The sequence below is a fragment of the Tachypleus tridentatus genome, chromosome 13 (assembly GCF_004210375.1).
Source record: "Tachypleus tridentatus isolate NWPU-2018 chromosome 13, ASM421037v1, whole genome shotgun sequence".
In the NCBI taxonomy this organism is placed as follows: domain Eukaryota; kingdom Metazoa; phylum Arthropoda; class Merostomata; order Xiphosura; family Limulidae; genus Tachypleus; species Tachypleus tridentatus.
Window position 1 is genome coordinate 268,579,528 of NC_134837.1, and position 23,059 is coordinate 268,602,586.

The following is a 23,059-nucleotide window of genomic DNA, read 5'->3' on the forward strand; positions in this document are numbered from 1 at the left end:
ACAATACTGTGTCATATGTGACATCTGACAAACCATCTAACATGATCAAAGTTTTCTGCTTACCTGGGTTTTAACAACAAACACTACAGATTACAAGAGATGGTGATAAGTCATCCACGAATAGTGACTCAGAAGATAAACTTTTGGATGAATCTAAATCAGCAGATAATTTATCCAAAATTTTTCCTAAACATGATGTCTGCTTTCCAACATGCCACAATTTATGGACAAGGATAGCATGAATAAAAGCCGAACCATTGTTGAAAGTATATTCCAAAGCATCAACCATCGTGTCCTATATTTGAAAATCAAGGCTAGCAACTGATCTACTCGAGAGCGAGATAAGAGTTTAGTCGGTAACACTAACAAAATGAAATTCACAAATTAAGATGAAGTTAGATAACCTAGATACTTGTACATTGAAACTTACTTTTCATGACTGAACTGTGGTGACAATACTGACACCTTTCGAAGAGGTAATAGATTTAACCCAGTGTCAGAACATTGTTACCTCCAGTCATGTAGTGCTACGTGTTTATGGACATCATCCTGTCCACATATAACTTCAATCTTTTCTCTACACTCGGTATGAAGCGTCTTCTACTTGGCTGCAAAACTGGTTCCCAGATTTAAATTTGACTAATGTTTTACTAAACATTGGATCCCAGATTTAAATTTTACCTCACAAAGTATTCGTGAATGTATTCCTATATATTTATAAATAAATACTTTATATTTTTCCTGTATCAGTTTTGTATTCATAAAAACATGGATTATTAGTGACCTCCTGGAAGGCTTAATTTTATCAAAGTTGATCCTTTTAAATTGGCAGTAAGATAAACAGCTTGTTGTTTACTATTTCACTTTGGAACTGATTTTGATTTAAGCTTGGTAGCTTCTCACGATAGTCTGTTGGTTTTTAGACTGATTTTGAATTTCCCAGCTATATTCTAGAACTGTATCTGGTGGTGTCATGAATAGAATATTCCGGGAAGGCTCTTCAGTAACGGGTGGCACAGCTATAATGGCAACAAATTTAAACCAAATAAGTTTTTTTATTCTATATCTAGTAGGAGATTATGTTTTTGGTTAGAACGTTTGGGTCAGAACAGATAGAGATCTTGCTGGTTTATTTCTTAAGTTTAATAATTCGTTTTATAGATGCTATATTCCATCATCAGTGTTCCTTCCTACCACATTGGTACTTTTTGGTTACTTTATGTTTGACTTTGTTCATATCCTTTTGAACTTCATTTTTGACTTGATGGATGTCCTTCTGTCTTTCTTCAAATTTATTGTTGTAAATCTTCAGTATGCTCCCTAGAGTTTCAATGATCTTGTCTACAATAAAACTAATTTTTGATTTCAATTTTTCTTTAAATATAACATCCCTTTCTTTTAATTTCTCTCTTAGATTACTGTCATATTCTTGCTGATTATATTTCAGTTTTGTGTTCCTTTCTTCTAGTTTTACTTTACGATATGTCTCTTTCTTTTCCAATGTTTTATCATGTCTAGCACATTTATAATTTCATTTTATGGTCTTCTCGAATGAAAGTTGAAGTTTAATCAAAGTTCTATTTTCAAAGAAATAATAACCCACTTTTAACGTAAATGTTGTCACATTATTATTTCATTCCTTGGTGATTTCAAATTATCTGGTAAAATAAAGTCAATGTTCAATCCAATTAATGAGAACAAATTATTTAGATTTCTACAAGCTTGAACATTTGTACACTGTGGTAAGTTGTATGCCTGTGTTGCAAATGTTCAGATCTTTCAAACAATATGGGAAGTAACATAAAATGAACTTGTAAAAAATAACGCAATAAATGCAATAACAAACACACATCTAAATAATTGACTGATTCAATTTTGTCTTCAATTAATCTATATTTTTAATGCCGTCGTTCATAACTTAGCCAGAGAACTGTAATTTTTTAAAATTATGATGTTAAGAATGAAGAGTATATTAAGATAGGTTTAGAAAACCGATAAAATTCCAAGAATGTGACGTAAAGTTTTCTGGTATATTTAAAGCAGATTATAAATACAAGTCCAGGATGTATTGAAAGCATAGTGTTAAATAATGTTATTACATAGCTGAAGTACATGGTTACCCCTTGCGCATAACTCAAACATAGTATATGTTATTTCATGAAATTACAAAAACTTATGAAAGTAAAGAAGAATATATACCCTATTTTAAGTTTGCGGCCATACAACGTTAGAAACCGTGTTTCGATACTTATGGTGGGTAAAGCACTGATTACACATTGTTTCCCAAATCACAACAACAACAAGGAAGAATATAATGACATGTCGGCCACACTATATTTATTCTATCGAATGCCGACGAAGCGTTTCGTTAAGTTCCAGAACTCAGGGCTGGCTGGGATAAGATGGACATTACTGGTCTAGACGCCATTTATAACATTAATTTATCGAATGACAAAAAAATGTTTGGTGTGATTTTGATTAAATTAGTGACCTATAAGACTTCATTCAACATGGCTTCCAGTCACACATGATCCGTGAATGTTGCTGTTTTATATGGTCAAGAACTAAGTGAGAGACTTTGATTCTTTCGAAAAACACGGGGAGGCGGCGACCGATAAAGTGTTTCCTAGTGATAACGTCGAAGAGGCAACAAATGTGAAAGCGTCCTTGATTTTACAACATAACGGTTGAAGAGTTGTTGCGGTAGAATTTAGCCCCACTCTAGTTTTTAAAATATTACACGTTTCTTTATCTGGTACTTTAATTGATATATCAAATATCAAGATTAGGATCACATTTTAATGATGGGTGATCAGTCTAATACAACCCAAAACGTATTACAAAAAGGTGAACAAGATTTCTTACCTAAACTATCAGTTTGAATTAGCTTTACTTGCAGTGTCAGTATTAGTTATCCTAATATTAGGCCTAGTTTTGTGTCGTTGTAAATTAGGCTTAATATAGCTTTTTATGTTAATAAAAATAAATGGCATAGAATATAGCTTTAATTTTGTAAATTGACATGTTATGAAATTAATATTTTCCTTTATGTGTAGACTTTGAAAGTGACACATGTTTACTACTGGTTAGTTAAAAGATTTTAAGCTTTAATTATGTGTAATCTGCTTGTATTTTTTTTCTTTTCTAAAATTATAAAGCCCTAAAATGTTATTTAGTTTTAAAAAATACAATTTTTCTTACAGCTTAAGATCAGTATGATATGTAACTATAAATATAATTTTTATGTAAACTTACGTATTTTTACTTTAAGAATGAAATTTCAGACTTATGCCAAGCCATGGAGAAATTCTGGAATATAAATATATATATCATCAGATTGTATCTGTTGTTTATAGTGTTATTAACATACAGTCATTCTTCACAATAGATATTATTAACATACAGTTGTACTCTACAATAGATATTATTAACAGACAGTTGTACTCCACAATAGATATTATTAACAGACAGTTGTACTCCACAATAGATATTATTAACAGACAGTTGTACCTCACAATAGATATTAACAGATAGTTGTACTTCACAATAGATATTATTAACAGACAGTTGTACTTCACAATAGATATTATTAACAGACAGTTGTACTTCACAATAGATATTAACATACAGTTGTACTTCACATTAGATATTATTAACATACAGTTGTACTCTACAATAGATATTATTAACAGACAGTTGTACTCCACAATAGATATTATTAACAGACAGTTGTACTCACAATAGATATTATTAACAGACAGTTGTACTCTACAATAGATATTAACATACAGTTGTACTTCACATTAGATATTATTAACAGATAGTTGTACTTCACAATAGATATTATTAACATACAGTTGTACTCACAATAGATATTATTAACAGACAGTTGTACTCACAATAGATATTATTAACAGACAGTTGTACTTCACAATAGATATTAACAGACAGTTGTACTTCACAATAGATATTATTAACATACAGTTGTACTCTACCATACCACATAGTGATATAACTACTCGAGAATGGTATACATTTTTCTTTTTGTTTTAAATGTCCAATGTAAGAATAATGTTTTATTTTGCAAGCTTGAATAAAACAGTACTGACATTCCTACTGATTAATGACTGGTAACTTCTCTAACTGACCATCTCTGGTGGGTGACTACAGATGATGTATCATACCTGTGAAAACCACACTCCCAATTCAAATTTGGTTTAATTTATGTGGAAATATGTTTTAAAAACTGAAGAAACTACTTAGGTATACAGTGAAAATGAACCCCAAATGCCTATTAAAGTTTCATATTTTAACCATGATATGTTTGTAAAATGATGAGATATAATTAGTGGTACTATTCCAAATGGGACAGTAACCCAAAACCTGGCCTGTACAAGTGACACTGTACGTTTGTTTGGAACATGTATAAGACAGAAAGATTTGAACAACTAAGAGTTACTAATTAAGTTTGAAGGTGTTGAAAGAGGATTTGAACCAAAGTAATAAATAAACATTTAAGAAACATTACGATAACGTCTATTTATGAAAAGAACATAAAAATAATTTTTTACTGCACGTTATATTCCAGTATTAAAAGTTGAAACTGGGATTTGAAAAAAATACAATGTGAATGTTAGAGTCTTTTATTGGTCAAACTAAAAGTAATTTAAATTACAGATTAAAGGGACATGTAGGTTATGTAAGGAAAAATAAAGTAGAAAACTGCTATAGCAGAACACATAAAAACAACACAATATAGTTTTATCAGCAAAAACTACAATTTAAACTAAGTTCACCATATTACAGCTTTATCAGTCAGAGAATCACTAAAAACAGTAAAATTAAAAGATAAAAATAACCAGGGTGAAGGGAAATGTTTGACATAATGTATTATAAAGGTTGATTAAGGATTATGTAAATAACAATGTAATATCACATGATAGGGATGGGTGGGAGGTGTATTATTGTGTCTGATAAATAACTCCTGAAAATGATATATGGGACGTCATGTAGAGTGGTGTATTTTTAAAGTGTGAACCTAGACACATTGAGTGTATTTGTAAAGTGTCAACATGGTCACGTAGAGTGTATTTGTAAAGTGTAAACATGGTCACGTAGAGTGTATTTTTAAAGTGTAAACATGGTCACGTAGAGTGTATTTTTAAAGTGTAAACATGGTCATGTAGAGTGTATTTTTAAAGTGTAAACCTGGACACGTGGAAGTGTATTTTTAAAGTGTAAACCTATTAAGATAGGATAATAGACATGCAACCAGAACATAAGAACCTGAGTAGTAAGGTGTCATGTTATTAAGATAGGATAATAGACATGTAACCAGAATATAAAAACCTGAGTAGTAAGGTGTCATGTTATTAAGATAGGATAATAGACATGTAACCAGAATATAAAAACCTGAGTAGTAAGGTGTCATGTTATTAAGATAGGATAATAGACATGTAACCAGAATATAAGAACCTGAGTAGTAAGGTGTCATGTTATTAAGATAGGATAATAGACATGTAACCAGAATATAAGAACCTGAGTAGTAAGGTGTCATGTTATTAAGACAGGATAATAGACATGTAAACAGAATATAAAAACCTGAGTAGTAAGGGGTCATGTTATTAAGATAGGGTAATAGATGTCTAATCAGAATATAAAAACATAATATCAAGGTGTCGTGTTATTAAACAGTTATAGTTTTTAAGTAAAAATATGTTTCTAAAAGTAGATTGTAAAGAGTGTTCCATATTGTTTAGTTTTTGACACTACCAGTTTCTTTGTCAACAACCAGTGTTATAATCAGAATCTCTTACTATAGAGTAGAGCAAGTAAAGTAAATAGAATAATATTTATTGTTTAAAATCATTGTGAGACAAATTTACAGTTAAATCACATGAAAATAATGATGGAATGATGACCAGTAGTTGTTTTTAATATTATTGTTTTCCTACCATATCGGTAAACTATTGTCACTTTGTGTATTTGTTGTTAAGATAAATGTTGCACAGTATGTTTGTGCCCAGTGTAACTACTATTATTTTTCATTTTTTATGAAAATAACCTGCCTTACTGATGAACTATTAAATAGTCCAGCTACCTAGATACGTAACTGTATGCAACTCGTTACAACAGCTTTGTTCGTATTCACAACAATTAGTTTTCTATGAAATTATATTCTATCACTTATACACTTCCCATTATTTTACTACTGTTTGATAAAAACAAAAATCTATTTGTAAGAATAAAGTTTAAATTTACTGGGCATGTCGGATTTTAGGACCCTCCACGGATTGCTTTATAATGTGGACAAGTAATTGTGTCAACTGAACTATTTAAGAATAATTAATATGTTCAGGTGAACACACACTAATCTGTTGGACAGGCAGTAAGACACTATAATCAGAGTGCTCCTGGTAGATTATGTTTACACATGAGAACAATCACTTAATGAGTTCCATGATTAATTGATTAATAAATTCCACTATTTACCCAGTTTTATAGAATAGCTGTTTCAGTTGATGTATAAAAGTTGAATATAGTGCTTATTAGACATTGTTATTAATATATTCAACAAACTCACGTTACAATTTCGAACACAAACTGACAAAAAAGGTGTAGTTGTAAGAAATAATTAAACTGACAGGGTTGGATATTTGAACCCAAGAAATCTGAGTACTGTGTAAAAATTATAGCCAGTATTTTGTTTTATATCAGTGGGCTGTAATGACCTATTGTTCAGCAAATACTTTGCCATATGATTTTGTCAATATTAGTGTTTTTTGGATATTTCTTGTATCTCCTTTATATTGTATCCAGTTCTGTGGTGTAAGATTAGCTAAACTGTGTCTGTTGCATCTTATTTTACTAATGCTGAATATGTGCCCACACCAGTGGATTTGTATAAGAAGCTAGAAGAGTTTCAGTATTAAAAATATGTTTTATTTCTAGGATCTGGTCTGTTTACTGATGATGAAGAGGTATGGATCAGTAATGGGACCAGTGATAAAGTCGATGTTGAAACTAGTCAGCTGATGGAATGTGATGTGGAGAAGAGAGGACAAAAAAGACAGCACGAGGTAATGATTGCTCCTCGGGCAAAACGTAAGAAAAAGAGCCATGGGCCTAGTCAACCAAAAAATGCCTTGATGCAACTGAATGAACTGAAACCTGGATTGAAATACACTTTTGAGTCACTAGAGGGCACTGGCCATAACACTTGCTTCCAGGTATCCGTGGAAGTAAACAGTCAAAAGTTTTATGGTAAAGGAAAGTCAAAACAGTTAGCTAAACATGCAGCTGCACAGGCTGCCCTAACCTCTTTTGTTCAGTTTAAAGATACTGCTAGAGCTGTACAAGCTATGAACCGTACCCTGACATATGCAGATTTTACTGACGATCCTTTAGACGATGGAACAATTTTCAATAAATGTGAAAAGCAAGATAATACTGCACATGATTCAACTGGACAAACAAATCCGTTAGAGTATGTGAAGAAAGCCTCCAAAGCTGTCTCCGAAGCTGATAAAAAGAATCCAGTAATGCTTTTAAATGAACTCCATCCTGGGATCCAATTCACTTTAATTAGAGAAAATATAATGGTACCTAGTATGAGATTTACAATGGAAGTCTCTGTCCAGGACATAAAATTTGAAGGCTCGGGATCAAGTAAAAAACAAGCCAAGCGAAAGCAGCTGCAGCCAAGTCTGTTCTGAGTAGCCTTTATGGAATTAGTTATGCTATGTCTTATCCAATCTTAAGTCCTGAACAAGGTGGTAATTATGATTTTCAGTTTCTACCAGCAGCAATAGCAGATAAAATTGCTTCCCAAGTACATGCAAAATTCACTGAAATCATATCATATAAGAAGGATTATGTTAAGTGGAAAGTTCTGGCAGGTATAGCAATGACGACAGATGATGAGATGAACGACATTCAAGTGATAACTGTAACAACTGGTACAAAATGTATAAATGGTGAACATATCAGTATGAATGGTGTAACGTTAAATGATTGTCATGCGGAAGTTATTGCTCGAAGATGCTTGAAAGATTTCTTGTATGGACAGCTTGAATTAGTTGCTAGAGGGGAGATAGAAAAAACCATTTTGGAAGCCAAGCAAGGAGGGGGATATCGTGTGAAACCTGTTGTTAAGTTCCACTTGTTCATTAGTACTTCGCCCTGTGGTGATGCTCGAATCTTTTCGCCCCATGAAGTTCTTGATGATTTAGTGGAAGACAAGCATCCAAACAGGAAAGCACGAGGGTTGCTCCGTACTAAAATAGAAGCAGGTGAGGGAACTATTCCAGTTAAAAGCACTGAAACTGTACAGACATGGGATGGAATTATCCAGGGGCAGCAGAGACTATTAACCATGTCTTGCTCTGATAAAGTTGCATCTTGGGTAATTCTTGGAATGCAGGGTGCTCTCCTTAGACATTTCCTAGAGCCTGTTTATCTAGAAAGCATCATTCTTGGTAGTTTGTTTCATCCAAGCCATTTTTACCGTGCCATCTGTGGCCGTTTAGAAGGTTCCATAGGGCCTTTTTCAAGTCCTTATTGTTTTTCTAAGCCCAAGCTGTCCTCCACCAGTAGCCAAGAAACTCGTCAGCCTTTCAAATCTCCCAACCACAGTGTAAATTGGACAGTTGGTGAACTTTTACCTGAAGTAATTAAGTCTGAGACCGGAAAAACTGATGTCGGACAAATGTCACGTCTCTCAAAGCGTTCCTTCTTTACAAGGTTTATTTCTCTCTATGGCAAGTTGTCATTGGATATTAAACAGAATGATGGTTTTAAGCCACATCTGTATTCAGAGAGCAAAGCCATTGTTAAGGATTACCAGACAATAAAAAATCAGATGTGTAAGGCTTTTCAGGATGCTGGACTTGGAACTTGGATTAAAAAACCAGTTGAACAGGATCAATTTGAATTGGTGTTTTGAATGTGGTTGTACAAGTATTTCTAAACATGTTAATGTCAGTAAGTCATGAGGATATAATTGAGTACGTCATTCTATCATTTATGAGCTGCATGTTATACTGTTACATTCAACATTGTTTATAATTTCCTCATGTGCTATAGCCTTTTAATTTTCTTTTAGAAGTTCTAAGCACTATAAATTCATGATGGTACTGTATATTTCTGTGTGTAAAAGGTCTGGATGTTCATGTATACAAGTCACCAGATGACATTTTAAGTTTCACGATGAAATCGTAGGGTCATCAGTGAAATTGACGTTATAATAATTTCCATAAAAAAAAAGTAGTTGTAGTATTATCATTAACTGATTGTATACAGTTTTGGTCATTTTAACCAATCTTGTACCACCAGATAGCCATGAAAGTATACACATCTTTTAATATGCTGAGTGTATCTACATGAAATTTGGTGATTTCTTAGTATACATTACAACTCTTTTGTACACAAAAAATCAGACTTTTAATTATGTATTTCTGTAAATTTATGGACTTAGAGTCTGATTCAGACACTGACTAGTCTGAATGTAAGGTGGTTTTCATGCTAAGGTAAAAAATAGTTTCCTCCTTCTTAGAATGTTCATATTCTATTTGACTTGTAGAACCTTCTAGGTGAATATTAAAATACTTTATTCAGTAAAACCGTATATTTTATATATTATTGTGTCTACTCTATTTTGTTAGTGTTTACGTGGTCCAGTTGACCAAGCTTGTGTGCCAGAATGACTGCACATTGTAACACACAGTTATTTATATTTTTTTACAGTTACACATAGACCCTGATGGACTAACTCCAGTAAGAGTTGTTTACTTGCTGGACATCTATACATAAAAAACAACTTTAATCAACACATCTGCACTTTATGTGTTTTGTTATTGATAACGACTATTTGTTATTAGTTATCTTAACTAATCATTTAGTTTATGTTTTAGTTACTTTTATAACAGTAAATCAAACACATAAAAACCAATAAATTTAATATGAAGTCTCATCAATTTCAATGTCAAAGGTCGGTCAGCCTTAATTTTTAGTAATGCCAATGTTGTTTTTTTTAAAGTATGAAATACTGCCATGAATATAAAATAACTTCCCTAAAACTAATATAATTCACTTAGCTTTTAAGCTAATCAAGAAATTATTAAATAATTCCTGTAACTGGTCAATCATAGCTCCAACAGTGGTAAACAGAAAAAAAACAAGGTCAGTATACTCAAACTGTTTTATTCCAATGTCTCTATAGTTGTCAGTAAATTGAAACATTATGTTGGTTATGAATAATCCAGTTGTAAATTTCAGAAAAAAATTTATGATAGCTGTTGAAAACAAGATGTTTTTCAAGGGTCATGGCAGGTTATATTTCTTTAACTTTGTTACTGCGAAATGAAATTTTAGCTTAGGGATAAGTATATTATTAGTTTGAAATTCCATGTAAAATTAGTGGGTCATTGAGGTTAGAAGAAGTTTGAAAATGGGCATTTTGGAGCAAAAATTTGTCGAAGGTTCAGAATTTATTTAAATATTTTGTATTGAAATAAGGAAATTAAAAGATATATTAAAATTTGAAATCAAACTACATTACAATGTCAAGAGGGTTTGCATACATTGATAAAATTCAGTTTTTAATGTAACTCAGTAAAGGTGTACACTTTGACCATATCTGATTTTAGAGAGTTAATAGAAAAAGATGTTTTGGATTAGTTTTGAAAAATTATTTATCTTACAGTGTGACTAATTCTGAACTGTTAAGTATTGTAATAATGTTTTCATGTGCACTTATACCTTTTTTCAAATAAATTTAAATTTAAATACATTTCATGAAACTATTTTATTACCTAAGTAGTATACAGATGTTTGAAACCAAACCTGTAATTGTGTTATTAAACATCACTGTTGGGTTAATTAATGACTTAACAATTGAGTTGTGTAATTGTTACACCTCATGTTGTTTGAAAACTTTTGACACATATTTCATGAAGATATTGATTAAACATATTTTGTGAAATACACAACAGATTTTGATAAGTAAACTAAAATTTCTCTACCACTGTAGAAGACGTATTTTAAAGTACTGTCACTATGATTCTATGCACTCAAAGATTTTGGAGTTTGTTTCAGCTTTTTGTATCCCTCGCCAGGGAGCATGAAGGCATGAGCTATTTATTTTTTCTACACAAACCTGTTTCAAGTTTGTTATACATTATATGTAATTACTTCTGTAGAGACAACTTGCTAAAGAATCACTTATGAAATACAGCTGTATATGGACATTGAATAATAAATTAAGATGAACCTGTAAACATACAAAAGTATTAGCTTTTATATAAACTGAATAAGGTTTTATCTCACCGCTGTTTCTAATGTATTTTGTTTACTGTCCAAATTCCACTATAATGTTATAACATGTAACCGAGTCCCAACCTCAATTTCCTTGGTTTCTTTAGAGTGCTTTTAAATGTTGTGGTGTTTAAAAGATATAATGTCCTCCATAATTTTCTTTAAAGAAATAAGCTGGTTTATCTTTTGTTGTCATTCCAGTTCTTAACATCCAGGATTTTATTGAAAACAACAGTGATATAGTTTGGTAATTTAATAAAACATATTAAATTTACCGATAACCTTCTTAGTTACACTGCAGCATTAATATCAGGAGAGAAACTTCCAGAACAAGTAACAAACACTAGTGCTGAAACACATCACCAGAACAGTTTTAAAAACAAGTTTCCTTCCTATCAACCATTCAGCTCAAGTATGTTTAAGATAATACTGTACAGTTTTTCATTAGGTGAAAGTTATGAAGCGGTAAACATCTCACCAGGTAAATTATCTCACTTATAAATACAGTATGTTTAAGATAATACTGTTTTTAAAGTTATATCTCACCAGTTTTCTGTTTTTTTAATTATACGTGCCATAAGTCTTATAAATACAAGTATGTTTAAGATAATACTGTACAGTTTTTCATTAGGTGAAAGTTATGAAGTGGTAAACATCTCACCAGTTTTCTGTTTTTTTTAATTGCCATAAGTCTTATAAATTGAAATTTGTCTTCATAAAACCTCTGATAGTTTTCATGCCCTATACTTGGATTGTCTTTATTACATTTTTACACACACCATTTGAACTACACTTTGTTGTAGGGATTATGTGTTAGGTCGATAAAGTCTGGTCTACTTGAAATATATACAACTTTATTTAATGAAACAGTAAAGTAATAGTATTTATAAAAGTGTACAAAATAACAGTTATGAGTGTTCAGTGTATATTGTGGTTTTGAAAGAAAGAAACTGAAAGGTGTTCATCGCAGTCTGTGAAAGGAATCAAAGTAAAATAAATGTACAGTGGAAATGAAAACCATGGATGAATGTTCATGAAGTGATAAACACATGGTTTTAGATAGAGTGTACATACATATTTTAAGACCTAAAAAGATGAGGAAACCCATAGAAATTGTATTTAGTATATTACATGAAGGTTAGGTGGTGTTTATGTGAAATGCTTTAAAAATAAGAAACTAAAGTTGAAATCAATGCCAGTCATCAACTAGTTATTTGTGTACCAGACTTGTTCCATTAAAAGGTTTGACTAAACCAATATACAAACTGGACTTCTCAGACAGACCTTTCTAATAATATGAGAATTGTAGTGTTTCATCAAGAAAAACAAATGGAAGCATATCATTTATGTAGATACTGGAATATCTATTCTTATCAAATGTTTAGTATGCCAAAAACCTTTATATTATATAACAAACCACAACGCCATGTATATTTTTACATCTTGACCAACGACATCCAGTATAACATGATTTTTCATCACGTTAACCTTGATTCATATGAGACTAGTGAAAAAGACCAACATTTTACTACATGAATAAATCTTGCTCACTACTATATTGTACATGTGTAGCTGAGTTTATTTGCTTAGGTTTCACCAGGATATATTTAAGTGGAAAGTCTAAAAGCCATAAATAATTTACTAATAAACAGCTTTGGTTGTGATGATATATCTGGTTCAAGGTAAAGAGCAGCATATTACATTAGAGGATTGTTTGCTGTACATGTAGTTCTGTTACATACAAGACACAATAATAATATTGGAGAATGGAATTCTTACATTATTGTATTCGTCAGCTCACCATATTTATACTAGTAAAAGATTGGAAGTACTGTAGATTTTCTTTAGTTATTCATTATTCTACTTTCAACTATTGACTGCAGATTGTGAAGTAGTTAAACCTAGAAAACATTTGTAAGAGTGTAATTATAATGTCCTTACTCCCTGCCATCAATGTATATTAGTTTCATTTTTGAATTGTATTTTATCTCATTAAAAATGTGAAACAATTATGTCTGGTTTGTATTTTGATAATACATGAACATTGCCTGAATACACATTAGTTGTAATACTGATACTAAAATAAAGACAATTAATAAAACTACATTTTCACAAATCTAGCTGTTCCTCTACCCAGGGATTTTCAAGTTGTGGTCTGTGGAAGAGTTTCTAGATCCTAGAGCAAACCTGATGCTCGAGATTTCTCAGTGGAAAGAAGATATTACACAAGGTGTAAAACTACCTGGCTTATGAGCTGAAATGGGAAAATTTGGTTGGTTGAGTTAGTGTTTTGTGGCACAAAGCAGCTAGGCTAGCTGCACCAAACACCAGGTAAAAATAAAGTAAGTGTAGTAAAATTCATAAAAGAAAATTAAGGTAAAACAAAACAAAGTAAACAAAAACATAAATAGCATAAAACCAATGTTTACATCTAGTGTACAATGTTAAGGAAGAAACCACAATATGAGAAGTTGTAAGTAAAGGACTTTCTGTAGCATAATGGTAATTATCAAACCTACCAGGAAGACTAACAGGTAGGTACAAAAACCACCATCAGTCACCTGAAGTTGGCCTTTCCAGTCCTGGTGCTGGGTTATGTGTCATTATGGTCATTTTCAAAAAGTAATAAAAGTTTTAAAAGACATGCAGCAAAATTGTAATAATAACTTCCCAGGATGACTAAAGGGTAGTTCAAACAGCAGCATTAGTCACCTGAAGTTGGCCTTTCAAGTCCTGGTGTTGAGTTATTTAATGTTACGGGCCATTTTCTAATCGAACTTGAGAAATTGTGATTCTTAAAAGGGAACCACATCAAAAAAGGTTTAATGTATAAATTTAAAACACTAAAAACTTTATCAGGGTGGACAGTGTTACCATCACCAATAACACTGTCTAACGTTATGGACAAACCTTGGGACAGAACATGTTTAAAATGGTGCAGTCGTTGAGAGTCATAACGATGACGAGAAAGTAAAATGTGGCTTATTGTGACCTGTGTTACACAGATTACACACTGATGCATCAGTTCCAGATAAAAGAAAATGAGTTTAAAAACTGACCAATTCATAGTCTAGTCAGAACAACTTCCTCTTTCCAATCCTTATGGAAGCAAGACGGCCAAAGTCCAATATAGGGTTTTATTTGGAAAAGCTTGTTTTCACATTGCTCACTCCAAGTCAACTGCCAGCTGGCATGGAGCCGAGCCTTAAATACAGGACCATAGTCCATGTATGGAATGGGCATAGTGGTGATAGTGCCAGAGCAGATAGATTTAGCTGCCGTGTCTGCAAGCTCATTCCCACAAATACCACTGTGCCTGGTATCCAGAAAAACTGGAGGGAAGTAGATGTTAATGAGAAATGGGCCAGTCGGTTTTGAATATCAGCGAGAACAGGGTGTAAACCAACACGAAGTGATTCCAGGGCCAGTAGAGAACTAAGCGAATCAGTATAAATAATGCAGTTTGAGTACTGCTTAGCTTTAATATGATCCAGGGCAAAAGAAATGCTGTACAGTTCAGCAGTGAACACAGAAGCTGTAGAAGGGATTCTGCGTGCAACCACCGAACCAAAACAAACCATGGCAGAGCCCAGAGAGTCGCCTGATTTGGAACCATCCGTATAAATTGGAATGGAAAGATGTTCAGTAAATAAAAGATGATACTTCCAATCAGGAGTATCTGCTTTTCTCAGATGACTTAAAGAAAGGTCACATTTGGGGGCTGTAATAAGCCATGGTGGGATGGGCTGACCAGTGGTTACTGCAATGTTATCCAAGGACAGACCTAATTCATCCAATTGCACCTGGATGCGAAGGCCAAAAGGAGCAATGGCAGATCATCTGTTCTGAAAAAGTATGGCCCACTGAGGAATAAAAACAACCCAAAGTGGGATGCTTTGGCAAGGAATGAAGTTTTGAAGCATATAATAAAGAGAGGTGCAATGAAGGTTCATGCATGAGACTGTGTATAAGCTCTGAACTGGGGAAGTGTGAAAAGTCCTGGGGCAAAGTAGAAGTTCTTAGTGATGAATGGGGTCCAGCATCTTTAAGGCAGAGAATCTGGCTGAGCCACAGACCAGTGATCCATAGTCGAGTTTTGATCAAATAAGAGCATGATATATTTTTAACATAGAACATCAATCCATTCCCCAACTGGTGGAAGAGAGGACATGGAGGATGTTCAGTGCCCTTGTGCATTTGTCCCTAGCTGCTTAATGTGTGGTATAAAGGTCAGCTTATGGTCAAAGATAAGCCCCAAGAACTTGGTCTCAGAGACCACAGGCAGCAGAAACTTCACCAATACAGTGTTCAGGATCAAGGTGAATACCCCATTGGCAGCAAAAGTACATGCAAACGGTTTTAGAGTGAGAGAAATTAAAGCCGTTTGTCCTAGTCCACTTCAGTATGCGATCGAGGACAGTTTGTAGTTGCTGCTCAATATATCTCATGTTCAACAACTGACAAGAGATGTGAAAGTCGTTGACATACAGCCCGTTTGCAACAGTGAGAGGGAGTGATGGCATCAGTCTTTATATTGAAATGTGCGACACTCAAAACACAGCCCTGAGGGACTCCAAGTTCCTGTAGAAAAGTAAGGGAAAGTGTCAAAATGACATGAACTTGGAATTTCGTGTCCATTAAAAAATTAATAAAAATGGGTAAATGGCCACATAACCCATATATATGGAAGTCTCGCAAAATGTCATACCTCCATGTTGTGTCATCAGCCTTCTCAATGTCAAAGAATATTGATAAAAAATGTTGTTTGAGAAAGGCTTCTCTGATTGATGTTTCAAGTCAAATCAGGGGGTCCATGGTGGAGCACTGTCATCAGAACCGACACTGGGTGGGTGAGAGGAGGTTGTTTGATTCAAGGAACCAAACAAGACAAGCATTAACCATCCTCTTTGAGGTCTTACAGAGACAGCTCGTCAAAGCAATTGGACTGTAGTTTGAAGGAATCTTGGGATTGTTTCCAGGCTTAGATCCAGTTAAAAACAATTAGAAGAATATCAAGAGAAGCAGGAGAGAAATGGCCCAGCATGTCACAGGGTACATCATCTGGTCCAACAGATGTAATGCCAGACCGATGAAGGGCCAGTTTCAGTTCCACCAGTGTAAAGGGATGATTACTGTCATAGAGACAGTCAGTTTGAAAGGAAAGAGGTGAACGCCCTGCCCGAGTCTTGCTGGCCAAGAAGGTGGAGGAACAAGCAGAAGTGCTAGATACCTGGCAAAAGCTTTCACCTAGAGTATCAGCGATGCTCCAGATTTCAGCTACTTCTTGGCCATCAAAGAGTAAGATCAAGAGGGGGACAGAATTGTAGTGCCCACTGATCTTTTGAACCCTGCCTCATATGACTTTGGAACTGGTGGTAAAAGATATGCCAGTTATGAACTTAATCCAAGATTCCTTCTGGCTTTGATGTCTTACCCACCTAGCATATGCACAGGCCTGCTGAAAAGTGATTCAGTTCGAGAGTGTGGGATATCTACAAAATGTATCCCAGGCTCGTTTTTGAGCCTTCCATGCCATGCGACAGGCAGGATTCCACCATGGACAAGGATATAGCGGAAAACGTGTCGAGGTTTTAGGAATACATTGAGCAGGTGCTTATATAATACAGTCAGTTACTGCTGCCACACAGTCGTCTATTGATGGCTGACAGACAATGGCAGGATCAAGTTCTGCAACAGCAGTGAAAGTGGACCAGTCTGCCTGATCCAGTTTCCACCAGGGCACGCAGTTGGGTGGCATCAACCACAGTCAGTCTCTCTCAAAAGTATAGGAAAATGATCACTGCTTCGTGGATTATTATCAACCTTCCATGAAAAATGAGAGAATAATGAAGGGGAGCAAACTTAGATATCAATGGCAGTAAAGGACTGACTAGGTGCATGAAAATAAGTGGAAAAACCAGTATTGAAAAGAGAAAGATTGTGATCAAAAAGCATATGCTCTACAGAGTGACCCCTCCTATCAATAACAGCACTTCCCCAGAGGGGATGATGTCCATTAAAATCCCCCAGGATTAAAAAGGGAAATGGCAACTGTTCAATGAGAGCATCAAGGTCTGATTGATCATATGTCTCTCCAGGGGACAGATAGAGAGAACAAACAGTGATGGTATGGCCCAAGGAAACAGAGCTGGCTATGGCTCCAAGGGTGTGTTGAGTGACAAAGACAGGGTGGGCACATGCTGATCAACCAACAGTGCCACTCGTCCATCACACAGCCTGTCATTTTTGTACAAAGAAAACTGCTGAAAGGTGACTGTATTAGCAGGTTTCAGAAATGTTTTCTGTAAGGAAAAACATACAGGATGGAAGGAAGCAATCAGTGTTTTGATGTCATCCCGATTAGAACGTGAAACTTGCTAGTTCCATTGTATCAAGGTGGCCATTTTTATTTATGTGCAGGCAAATTGGGTGGAGAAGCCTTCTGTTTATGACCACATCTTTTTTCTTTATTGTCTTTATTCAAGGGAGGGGAGATCTATCAACCTTCATGGATCCTGCCCTGGGTCGATTGGGCAGGTCTTTGCTGTTGGAAGAGAACTCCATTGAAAGAATGATAGTTTTGCATCTTGGGGTGGGAGAAGAAGATGTATCCGAGGAAATGCCTGTACCTGGAACCAAAGGATGTGGATCTTGGGGTTTGTTGGAATGTATGGGAGGAACAGAGATTGGTGTAGAAGTTGATTCATCAACTTTTTTAACCATGGAGGTCAAAAGGCTTTTCATTTGTTTTGAGAACGATTCTCTTGGAGGCACAAAGAGATCTGTCTCCACTCCCACTGTGGTTGTGGAACAAAGTGCAGCAACACATGTCTGAGATGAAGTGGTATCAGCAATTTCCGAGCCTCAGGATAAGTAATGTTATGAGTCGTTTTCAAATGCTGCACCTCTTTTTCCTCCAACCATTTAGGGTGAGAACAATTACAGTTGACACAATGTGGGTCCATTTCACACTCATAGACACTGTGGTCCTTGCCACCACAATGAGCACATGTCGGAACCACAACATGACGTCTTTGAGTGATCGAACCTCTGACACTGGAAACATTGGAGAGGGTTTGGAATGTACAGCTGTACCCTGAAATTAAGATAACTTGCCTTGATGGTGGCAGGTGGACGTGGTGATGTAAATATGAAAATGAGGACATTATTCGGCATTGTAACTCCATGTTTGCGAGTGGAGATGCGCTTCACTGCAGAAGCTTCTTGAGTGGAGAAACCAGCGAGAATCTACAACTCAGGGACATTCTTCAAATCCCTCTCAATAATAACTTCTTGTGATGAATTCAAAGTAGCATGAGATGTAACCTCATTAGGTATATCCCCAATTGCATTTGAATTCAAGAGGAATTCACTGTGTTGGGATGTGGATGTTTCCACCAATATGTCTCCAGATCAAAGCTTTACTGACTTTGGAGAGGAAGCAAGTCCCTCCAGTCCCTTCTGAATAAGAAAGGGGGACATTTGCCCTAAAAGTTTCTCTGAAAGAGAGTGTAGGATGAGAAAATGAGGTACAACTGGTGGTACAGATGTTGAAGATTGCTGATCAGAGTCTTTAAGATGTGGTCATTTAACTATTGACTGTTTTTTCACAATGTTATTTAAATTTTTATTTGGAGGCTTCACAGGAAAAAAGAAAATTTCAGTGCCCACTGACCCCACCCACCATGGAGCCCTACAATGTCAAGCAATGACACTGAAGCAATGCCAGGGTTTCATGAGCACTATATACAAACACTAGCATCAGACACTGTCCACAACACCCGTTGAGAACTTCCAACACTGGTACTTGGTTGACCCTAGCCCAAGTGGACCAGCCTACTGACCCCAGGGGGGCCACCCAAAGGCTGCCCATCTACAGGAATTCAAGGCCAAAGTGGTGTGTTAGGGTTGGAATTCTCAACCATCAGGATCCTCTCCTCCCCTTCATGGGTCACCATGCACGACAAACCATGGGTGGATGTTTAGATCCCAGAGAAGGTAACCTGAAAGAACAGAACCTTCCCTGGGAGGTCCCCTCAGCACGTACAGGAATCCACACTGAGGGGAAATGGGAAAATGTATTCTATACTTCAGAGTTTCATAAAATAATGAACTGCTGGCAAGCTTCTCTCATTTGGAGGAATTGCACTAGTTGAAATTTTCTGTTAGAAACAAAAGTTTATAGTCTAAAAGAAATTTACTACTAGAGAATTTGTAGACAAAACAGTTTCTTTTGTGATACCATGTGCTGCCAGGTTCCTGCATGAGAAAAGATTTAACACTAGTGCCAGCACTACAGGAACATGGTAAAACTGGCAAACATTACAGAACTTTGATTAGAAAAACAGGCACATACTGTCAGATATAAAACAATTAACTTACTAATTAGGTCATCATATTCAAATACTAGCTGTGTAAATAATGGTGAACAAGTTTTGTTTTTAAGCAGGAACGTAACTAGTGTTGAATAGTTAAGACATATTCAGAACGTTTGTAAGCAATCTTAGAGGAAGAATCTTAAACTGAACTATGTAGTTTAAAAGTTACTACTTTTCATAACTTGGATGCACATGGTTAAAATCTCTTGTGGCTCAGCTGTAAGTCAGAAGGCTTAATATTAATAGTAGGCAGAACACAGGTTGCCCATTATGTTGAAAAACTGTTGTATTTTAAAGATACAATTATTATTGTAAGTCTCATAATCAAACCATTCAGGGTTTGTGTAAAACATGTAAGCAGTAGTAAGAGAATAAAGTTATGAATATAATTTTTACTGTAGAAATCATTTATGTTACAAGACCATTACTAAATATCATTGTGTTTGTTAATTCAGCGTTAGCATACTGTACGCTTCCATATAATCTACATGGTAGAGTTACTGTTGAAACATGTTTTATACACTTAATTTAACTTGTACATAAGCCTCGTTACAAATCGTTCTATGTTACCAAAGAAAACTTGTATTCATGTTCACAACACGTGTTCTCACCTTTAGAGTAAATTAAGAAAACTAAATTTTTGGTGTGTTAAGAGTGAGGAAAGATTCATTTTAAATGTGTACTATTAAGCTTTTTCTATAAAGTTCATGATGTTAGAAAAACGTAGATTCAATATATCAATTTAACAAAGTGTGATACCCAAGCAGAAATGTCCATCTTTTGAAAGTGGTCAGGTTATAGGGTGTTGTATTTAAGTGTGTTCAGTCTATGCCAAGTTAATAAAGCACTCTTAATGTTTGATACAACCTAGATTTCAGAGACTTCTTTTTGAAAGGAAAAACTACAGATTATCCATGTCACTGATTTAATTTTTATTGTGGAACTTGAAAACCCATTAAAAGGAGGTGCACAGAAAGTCCATATATGGTACTGAAACTTTTACACAAGAAACATGAACTGATATTATAAGCCAACCTTCATTTGTGGCATTGAATTAATAAAAAATAACTCATGAAAAGAAAGACTATTGAAGAAATAAAGTATTCCAACCAAGAATAGGCTGGATCCTACAGGAACATAGACCATTGTGAAAACATTGAACTCTGGACCATGGCCAATATCAAACACTACTTACAAATCTATTTACATTTCACAAATCAGCATTCTTTGTATTTGTCAAAATACATTACCAACTAATAATAGAAGTTGGTTATATGTTAAAAAAACAAAAACTATTTTAAAGAATTACTTAGAATAAAGAAATGAAACTAAAGTCCTCTTGTGAAACACTTTCAAATAATGTTCTAAACTTCGTTTTTAAATGGACAAAAAACAGTTTACAAGCAAATACATCAACCTCTAACTGGTGTTTTTTACAAGTTGTTATATTCACAGTATCGTCTGTTGTGGGTCTGTTTTATGATACAGACTGTCTTTATCCACAAATAATTACCTTTGACTTTCGTAACATACATTTACATTAAACTCCGAAACTTCCCCAGTTTTACTTCATATTTATTCCTTCCTTGCCCTCTGACAAGATCAAATGCTGCTAGATAAAAACAGACCAATACCATCCTAACAAACCAGTTAAATAATGTTAATTAATGGACTAAGAAAATAATAGCATAATGAATAATTATTGATTTCTGTTGTAATTGAAAGTCGTGACTAGCTATACAATCTTGTTCACTTCTAGTTCAAGATTTTCTTGTAAAGAAATACAATCATTCACATAAAATTTATCTTCACAATAATTATGTCTGAATAATTATACAGTCCATTTCTTCAAGTCCTAAGTATTTAGTACCTATTAGTATAAACTAAATCAGTTGGGTTAAAACTGGTTACAATTTAAATTATAGTATTGTATTATCATTATTAATAACAAACTGAATAACAAAGTGAAAGTTCCAAACAAACGATCCACCACGCTCGTGCTGACAGCAACATGTTTGCAGGACTAGTATTATATGTTTTGACACACAATCACCGTTTCTTTACAAACAAGGAAATTTCCTTAATTTGATTTAGTATGTCTTCAACACGTTTGGCTTTGAGTCATCTTTAGTGGGCAGCATGACCTGCCATCCCAACATTAGTCGATCAAAGCCGCAAGTGAACAGATTGCAATGTGACTGAATGCGTTCATCTCCCCAAGCCACGGAGCATACCATTCTTCTATGTCCCTGAAAGAGAGAAAATTCAATGAAAGATAATCTTTGGAAATGCATGTTGCATTAGGTGGTAACAGCTAATATATCACAAATCTTTATATATAAAAACTAATTATACTCATCCCCTGGTTAATTGTTTTCTAAGGTTGCTTATTAGTATCTGGTTTATAATGAAACTGATACTAGCATATCAGTTATGCAACTTTTATAAACCTATAATAAATATATTTGATTAGATATTAAATAGTTTCAGTTCTTCTATCTAAATAGGTTGATCGGTTTGGTGCTTTGTGGCACAAAGTAACTAAGCTATCTGAGCCAAAAAGAGTTAAAATTACAGTAAAATTCATGAAAAGTAATTAAGGTAATACACAACCAAAAAACAACAGCATTAAAACCAATTTTTACATCTAGTCTACAGCAGTAGAAAAGAACTACTATGGTAACAAAAGTTGTAAAGGACTTTCTGTAGCATAACTGTCAAAACTTGCTAGGAAGACTAACACATAAGTACAAAATTCACCTGAAGTTGGCCTTTCCAGTACTGGTTGAATTATTTGATGTTATGGCCATTTGCAAAAAAGCAAAGTAATCAACGTTTTAAAAAAGTTGTAGCAAAATTTTAATAACTCCCCAGGATGACTAACGGATAGTTTAAACAGCAGCATTTGTCACCTGAAATTAGCCTTTCCAGTCCTGGTTTTGAGTTAATAAATATTATGGCCATTTTCTAATTTCAAAGCAAACTAGATGGACTTTGATTCTTAATGGGGAAATCGCATTAAAAAAGGTCTAATGTATAAATTTATAACAAATTTAAACAGATTAATGGCCTTTAAAAAACTAAAAACATTACCAAGGTGGACAGTATCACCATCACCAATAACACTGTCCAATGTTATGGACAAACCTTGGGACAGAACATGTTTAAAATGGTGCAGTCGTTGAGAGTCGTAACGATGGCAAGAAAGTAAAATATGGCTTATTGTGATCTACACACTGGAGCATCAGTTCCAGATAAACAAAAACGATGAGTTAAAAAACTGTGACTAATGCATAGTCTAGTTAGAACAACTTCCTCTTTCCAATCCTTACAGAAGCAAGACTGCCAAAGTCCAATAGAGGGTTTTA

The 23,059-nt window shown here is 34.4% G+C and overlaps 2 protein-coding genes across 5 annotated transcripts in view; one reads left to right on the top strand and one right to left on the bottom strand.

Moving 5' to 3' along the window:
- Positions 1-2,096: 2,096 nt before the first annotated feature.
- LOC143236809 (double-stranded RNA-specific editase 1-like) lies at positions 2,097-9,620 on the top strand. Its single transcript, XM_076475385.1, is given in 3 exon segments — positions 2,097-2,847; positions 6,952-7,691; positions 7,694-9,620. Coding segments are annotated over 3 exon segments (2,037 nt in total). The 5' UTR covers positions 2,097-2,801; the 3' UTR covers positions 8,945-9,620.
- Positions 9,621-20,605: 10,985 nt separating this feature from the next.
- Positions 20,606-23,059, bottom strand: part of LOC143236743 (WD repeat-containing protein 37-like) — a 28,411-nt gene continuing 25,957 nt past the window's right edge. For all 4 annotated transcript variants that reach the window (XM_076475220.1, XM_076475218.1, XM_076475221.1 and 1 more), the window contains exon 12: positions 20,606-21,940. In XM_076475220.1, coding sequence (XP_076331335.1) covers positions 21,782-21,940 — 159 coding nt within the window. In that variant the 3' untranslated portion in view covers positions 20,606-21,781. The remainder of the gene's footprint in view (positions 21,941-23,059) is intronic.